Source organism: Palaemon carinicauda, chromosome 37 (assembly GCF_036898095.1).
Source record: "Palaemon carinicauda isolate YSFRI2023 chromosome 37, ASM3689809v2, whole genome shotgun sequence".
NCBI lineage: Eukaryota > Metazoa > Arthropoda > Malacostraca > Decapoda > Palaemonidae > Palaemon > Palaemon carinicauda.
The window spans coordinates 37,123,300-37,130,873 of NC_090761.1; the positions used below are offsets into that span (position 1 = coordinate 37,123,300).

General features: G+C 49.8%; 1 protein-coding gene across 1 annotated transcript in view; it reads right to left on the reverse strand.

The window, feature by feature from the left end:
* Window positions 1–7,208: 7,208 nt before the first annotated feature.
* Window positions 7,209–7,574, reverse strand: part of LOC137629277 (uncharacterized protein PF3D7_1120000-like) — a 1,602-nt gene continuing 1,236 nt past the window's right edge. Inside the window, exon 2 of the mRNA XM_068360538.1 lies at window positions 7,209–7,529. Coding sequence (XP_068216639.1) covers window positions 7,209–7,529 — 321 coding nt within the window. The remainder of the gene's footprint in view (window positions 7,530–7,574) is intronic.

Genomic DNA, 7,574 nt, shown 5'->3' on the forward strand with positions numbered 1-7,574 from the left:
GCCCTAGAGAGTGACTATATATATGCATATAATCAGCGCCCAAGCCCCCTCCCCACCCAAAGCTAGGACCAAGGAGGGTCAGGCAATGGCTGCTGATGACTCAGCAGGTAGACCTGTAGGTTAGCCTCCCCAAACCCCCCATCCTTAGCTCTCAAGAATGGTGAGGTTACAGGGACCAAAGAAACTAACGAGCTTGAGCGGTACTCGAACCGCAGTCTGGCATTCAGCAGTCAGGGACGTTACCACATCGGCCATCACAACCCTTTCTCGGAACTAAGGACTTGAATTCTGAAAACTTCTGAATCTTATTCCAACATCTGTCAAATGTTTTCAGAAACTGTACAAGTTTCTCAACTTCCAATCTGAAATTATGAAATACGGACTATCACATAAACCATTCTATGCACTATAGGTTCGCTTGCGGTGAGCGATCAGATGAAAATCTCCCACCATCACCAATCTGTAGATTAATATACACTTTAGACTCATTTTATGTATGAAGTTCTACAAAAATTATAATTGAATATTTTAAAAATATATTCTATATAAAACTAAAAATTGGAAATTTAAACTATTACAAATTTAAAAAATCCCTGATTAAGAAGAGGATAAATGTTGATTATTTACTATACACACTTACACATGTGCTTACACACTTAGACACATAAGCAGGCACATACACCACCACAGAGGTTATCCATATTGCTTTCATCTTGAAGGGAGTGTATGACTAGAATCCCATTGAATGTTAAGTGTTGGCCTTTAAATGGCGATGCTTACAGCTTGAGCTATCATGAGCTGGCCTTCGTTCCTCTCCTTCTGAACAATGTGTGTTCCATCAAATCATTCTGTATGAGAGGGTTTCTCGTCGTGGATATCAATATAATGTTCGTTCATTGACCCCCGATTTCTGCTGGCTTGCGTACATCTTCAGGGTGTCGTGATTCACATATTTCCTCTGGGTGAACCAACATTATATTGATGTCCACGACCAGCAACCCTCTCATACGGAATGATTTGATGGAACACACATTGTTCAGAAGGAGAGGAGCTACGGCCATCTCATAATAGATGGAGCTGTAAGCATCGCCATTTGAAGGCCAACACTTAACCATCAATGGGATTCTAATTATACACTCCCTTCTACCAGAAAGCCATGTGTGTGAATATGTCATACATACATACATATATATATATATATATATATATATATATATATATATATATATATATATTATATATATATATATATATATATATATATATATATATATATATAAATATATAAAAACTAATCAATTCATACATACCACTACCAAAGTGACATACATAAGGGTTTCGCTCTTACCAAAGAGCTCATCAGGTGGGTTTTGCCCACATCCATTATGGCAGGCTTGGTTCCCACGACCCTTTCTTCCTTCCCTTTTTTATTTCCTTTTCATCTCAATTCATAATTCATCAGTACTTCATAAATGTATTATAATAATTCATGACTTATATTTGAGTCGGAAGAATAAGGGAAGAAATTTGAAACCTACTTCAGTTTTCTGGGCATTGAACTTACGGGTTTTTCCGCCGCGCCAGAGGTTGCCCTTCGAACTGAAATAGCTTTCGGCCTACTTCCCTCACTACAGCTAGCCTTTTAAGATCAGTCATGACTTGTATTTAAGTTGGATTACTTAGAGAAGCAATTTGAAACCTACTTCAGTTTTCTGGGCATTGAACTTACAGGTTTTTCCGCCGCGCCAGAGGTTGCCCTTCCTACTGAAATAGCTTTCGACCAACTTCCCTCACTACAGCTAGCCTATTAAGATCAGTCATGACTTGTATTTGAGTTGGATTACTTAGAGAAGCAATTTGAAACCTACTTCAGTTTTCTGGGCATTGAACTTACGGGTTTTTCCGCCGCGCCAGAGGTTGCAATTCCTACTGAAATAGCTTTCGGCCAACTTCCCTCACTACAGCTAGCCTATTAAGATCAGTCATGACTTGTATTTGAGTTGGATTACTTAGAGAAGCAATTTGAAACCTACTTCAGTTTTCTGGGCATTGAACTTACGGGTTTTTCCGCCGCGCCAGAGGTTGCCCTTCCTACTGAAATAGCTTTCGGCCAACTTCCCTCACTACAGCTAGCCTATTAAGATCAGTCATGACTTGTATTTGAGTTGGATTACTTAGAGAAGCAATTTGAAACCTACTTCAGTTTTCTGGGCATTGAACTTACGGGTTTTTCCGCCGCGCCAGAGGTTGCCCTTCTTACTAAAATAGCTTTCGGCCAACTTCCCTCACTACAGCTAGCCTATTAAGATCAGTCATGACTTGTATTTGAGTTGGATTACTTAGAGAAGCAATTTGAAACCTACTTCAGTTTTCTGGGCATTGAACTTACGGGTTTTTCCGCCGCGCCAGAGGTTGCCCTTCTTACTAAAATAGCTTTCGGTCAACTTCCCTCACTACAGCTAGCCTATTAAGATCAGTCATGACTTGTATTTGAGTTGGATTACTTAGAGAAGCAATTTGAAACCTACTTCAGTTTTCTGGGCATTGAACTTACGGGTTTTTCCGCCGCGCCAGAGGTTGCCCTTCTTACTAAAATAGCTTTCGGCCAACTTCCCTCACTACAGCTAGCCTATTAAGATCAGTCATGACTTGTATTTGAGTTGGATTACCTAGAGAAGCAATTTGAAACCTACTTCAGTTTTCTGGGCATTGAACTTACGGGTTTTTCCGCCGCGCCAGAGGTTGCCCTTCGTACTGAAATAGCTTTCGGCCAACTCCCCTCACTACAGCTAGCCTATTAAGATCAGTCATGACTTGTATTTGAGTTGGATTACCTAGAGAAGCAATTTGAAACCTACTTCAGTTTTCTGGGCATTGAACTTACGGGTTTTTCCGCCGCGCCAGAGGTTGCCCTTCGTACTGAAATAGCTTTCGGCCAACTCCCCTCACTACAGCTAGCCTATTAAGATCAGTCATGACTTGTATTTGAGTTGGCTTACTTAGAGAAGCAATTTGAAACCTACTTCAGTTTTCTGGGCATTGAACTTACGGGTTTTTCCGCCGCGCCAGAGGTTGCCCTTCGTACTGAAATAGCTTTCGACCAACTTCCCTCACTACAGCTAGCCTATTACTAGTCAGTCGTGACTGATGATATTTGAAATTCAGAGGTGAAGCCAAGGGTCATTGTTTTGCCAGGCGGTGAAGCCAAGCATCAAATTTAGGCCTGGCGGTGAAGGCAAGCGTCATTATTGTGCCGGACGGTAAAGCCAAGCGGGCCAGGCGGTGAAGCCAAGCGCCATTGTAATCCGGGCAGTGAAGCCAAGCGGGCCAGGCAGTGAAGCCAAGCGCCATTGTAAGCCGGGCGGTGAAGCCAAGCTGGCCTGGCAGTGAAGCCAAGCGCCATTGTAAGCCGGGCGGTGAAGCCTAGCGCCATTATTGTGCCGAGCGGTAAAGCCAAGCGGGCCAGGCGGTGAAGCCAAGTGCCATTATTGTGCCTGGCGGTAAAGCCAATTGGTCCCGGGGGTGAAGCCAAGCGCCATTGTAGGCCGGGCAGTGAAGCCAAACGGGCCAGGCGGTGAAGCCAAGCGCCATTGTAAGCCGGGCGGTGAAGCCAAGCGCCATTGTTGAACGGTGCGATGAAGCCAAGCGCCATTGTAAGCCGGGCGGTGAAGCCAAGCGCCCTTGTAAGCCGGGCGGTGAAGCCAAGCGCCATTGTAAGCCGGGCGGTGAAGCCAAGCACCATTGTAAGCCGGGCGGTGAAGCCAAGCAGGCCAGGCGGTGAAGCCAAGCGCCATTGTAAGCCAGGCGGTGGAGCCAAGCGCCATTGTAAGCCAGGCGGTTAAGCCAAGCGCCATTGTTGGGCCGGGCGATGAAGCCAAGCGCCATTGTAAGCCGGGCGATGAAGCCAAGCGCCATTGTAAGCCGGGCGGTGAAGCCAAGCAACATTGTTGGGCCGGGCGATGAAGCCAAGCGCCATTGTTGGGCCGGGAGGTGAAGCCAAGCGCCATTGTAAGCCGGGCGGTGAAGCCAAGCGCCATTGTAAGCTGGGCGGTGAAGCTAAGCAGTCCAGGCGGTGAAGCCAAGTGCCATTATAAGCCAGGCGGTGAAGCCAAGCACCATTGTTGGTCCGGGCGATGAAGCCAAGCGCCATTGTAAGCCGGGCGGTGAAGCCAAGCGCCATTGTAAGCCGGGCGGTGAAGCCAAGCGCCATTGTAAGCCGGGCGGTGAAGCCAAGCGGGCCAGGCGGTGAAGCCAAGCGCCATTGTAAGCCGGGCGGTGAAGCCAAGCGAGCCAGGCGGTGAAGCTAAGCGGGCCAGGCGGTGAAGCCAAGCGGGCCAGGCGGTGAAGCCAAGCGGGCCAGGCGGTGAAGCCAAGCGGGCCAGGCGGTGAAGCCAAGCGCCATTGTAAGCCGGGCGGTGAAGCCAAGCGGGCCAGGCGGTGAAGCCAAGCGCCATTGTAAGCCGGGCGGTAAAGCCAAGCGGGCCAGGCGGTGAAGCCAAGCGCCATTGTAAGCCGGGCGGTGAAGCCAAGCGCCATTGTTGGGCCGGGCGATGAAGCCAAGCGCCATTGTAAGCCGGGCGGTGAAGCCAAGCGCCATTGTAAGCCGGGCGGTGAAGCCAAGTGGGCCAGGCGGTGAAGCCAAGAGCCATTATAAGCCAGGCGGTAAAGCCAAGCGGGCCAGGCGGTGAAGCCAAGCGCCATTGTAAGCCAGGCGGTGAAGCCAAGCGCCGTTGTAAGCCAGGCGGTGAAGCCAAGCGGGCCAGGCGGTGAAGCCAAGCAGGCCAGGCGGTGAAGCCAAGCGGGCCAGGCGGTGAAACCAAGCGCCATTGTAAGCCGGGCAGTGAAGCCAAGCGCCATTGTAAGCCAGGCGTTGAAGCCAAGCACCATTGTTGGTCCGGGCGATGAAGCCAAGCGCCATTGTAAGCCGGGCGGTGAAGCCAAGCGCCATTGTAAGCCGGGCGGTGAAGCCAAGCGCCATTGTAAGCCGGGCGGTGAAGCCAAGCGGGCCAGGCGGTGAAGCCAAGCGCCATTGTAAGCCGGGCGGTGAAGCCAAGCGAGCCAGGCTGTGAAGCCAAGCGGGCCAGGCGGTGAAGCCAAGCGGGCCAGGCGGTGAAGCCAAGCGCCATTGTAAGCCGGGCGGTGAAGCCAAGCGGGCCAGGCGGTGAAGCCAAGCGCCATTGTAAGCCGGGCGGTAAAGCCAAGCGGGCCAGGCGGTGAAGCCAAGCGCCATTGTAAGCCGGGCGGTGAAGCGAAACGCCATTTTTGGGCCGGGCGATGAAGCCAAGCGCCATTGTAAGCCGGGCGGTGAAGCCAAGCGCCATTGTAAGCCGGGCGGTGAAGCCAAGTGGGCCAGGCGGTGAAGCCAAGAGCCATTGTAAGCCGGGCGGTAAAGCCAAGCGGGCCAGGCGGTGAAGCCAAGCGCCATTATAAGCCAGGCGGTGAAGCCAAGCGCCGTTGTAAGCCAGGCGGTGAAGCCAAGCGGGCCAGGCGGTGAAGCCAAGCAGGCCAGGCGATGAAGCCAAGCGGGCCAGGCGGTGAAGCCAAGCGCCATTGTAAGCCGGGCGGTGAAGCCAAGCACCATTGTAAGCCAGGCGGTGAAGCCAAGCGGGCCAGGCGGTGAAGCCAAGCGGGCCAGGCGGTGAAGCCAAGCGCCATTGTAAGCCGGGCGGTGAAGCCAAGCGGGCCAGGCGGTGAATCCAAGCCCCATTTTAAATCGGGCGGTGAAGCCAAGCGCCATTGTAAGCCGGGCGGTGAAGCCAAGCGCCATTGTTGGGCCGGGCGATGAAGCCAAGCGCCATTATAAGCCGGGCGGTGAAGCCGGGCGGTGAAGCCAAGCGGGCCAGGCGGTGAAGCCAAGCGCCATTGTAAGCCGGGCGGTGAAGCCAAGCGCCATTGTAAGCCGGGCGGTGAAGCCAAGCGCCATTGTTTGCCGGCGGTGAAGCCAAGCGCCATTGTAAGCCGGGCGATGAAGCCAAGCAGGCCAGGCGGTGAAGCCAAGCGCCATTGTTGTGCCGGGCGATGAAGCCAAGCGGGCCAGGCGGTGAAGCCAAGTGTATTGTTGGGCCGGGCAGTGAAGCCAAGTGGGCCAGGTGGTGAAGCCAAGTGCCATTTTAGCCCAGGCGGTGAAGCCAAGCGTCATTGTGTGGGCCGGTCGGCGAAGCCTAGTGGGCAGTACGGTGAAGCCAAGCATCAATTTTTGGCCGGTTGGTGAAGCCAATCGTCATTTTACCCACTTAAACAAGACATGCTCATTCATCATTCAGAGTTTCTTCACCTGCATAGCCAGTCCTTAAGCCTAAAAAAAAAGACCTTAAACCTAAAAAAAAAACCTTAAACCTAAAAAAAAAAACCTTAAACCTAAAAAAAAAAACCTTAAACCTAAAATAAAAAGAAGAAAAAGAAGATACTATTCCTTTCATAAAATTGTGAGGGCATCAACTCGCCTATTGTAAGGACCAAAACTTCACTCTGTTCATCCCAGTTCTTCAACCTTCATCAGCAGCCATTTGATATCAGAACACCTTTCCAGACTGACCTGCTCCGAAGAGGCGCAGCTTCCTTCACTAGCTGATTATCTTGGTCCAACCTTTAAGTACAAGACTGCCTACTAGAAGAAGCCTAGCTCGTTCCCTCTGCCGAGCCGGTCTTCTAGATCATTCCCCCAGAACCACCCGAAGGTTGATATCCGAAAGAATAGATCTAGATATCCGACCATTTGTACACTTGACAAACGGCTTGTACTCGTCCATCAAGGTGCAAAGCATACTAGTCTCAGCGGGGTTTCTTCCCTCAGTAGGCCATTGTCCTCCAGGTTATTCCAAGAATTGTAATTCAAGCTGGATAGTAAGCCTTGTATCCTCCAAGCTGGCCAGTCCTTCCAAGTATCCTCCCTGTAGCTGTCTGTCAGTCAGTCAGTTTAAAGATCCCGGGGGGGGGGGGGGATCTCCTTCCTGTGGATGTGATTGGATTTAGCACAATTATTTGAAGATTTGGTCCTGGCAAAACTCGGCTGAATCTCCTTACCCTCACAAAATAAACTGAAATTAAACTAATATGGCAAAAATATTCTCATGTTTAAAATTTTTTTTGGTGTTTTCATTTTTTCTTCTTTTTTTGGGATTTTTTATTTTTTTATTTTTTTTTGGGATTTTTTATTTTTTTATTTTTTTTTGTGTTTTTCATTTTTATCCATTTGCTGATCGAAATATTTAAGTGCCGGTGAGACTCTTCAGAAGCCATTCGATATGATCAGCTGCTAACTGAACCTGCTTAATAGTACCACTGATGGTGATTGAATGACTATATTCGTGCCTTTGTGGCATATCTATTAAGCTGACTCCACTGTGGCGGGTGATTTCCATCAGCGTCCTTCCTTCCACTCCATATATGGCTCTGTGGAACCTCCTGGGCACATGCAAGTCGACAGTCACGTACCTGTTGAGGCCAGAGTCCCTTGTGGTGGTCACTCTAACCTTTTCACCTTGGAAGGTGATGTGACTACTGTCGGATGAGGAGATGGCCCTTTTGGGCTTCTCGGGTTCCAGGTCAAACACGATGAGTTTTCGTGTAGTTTT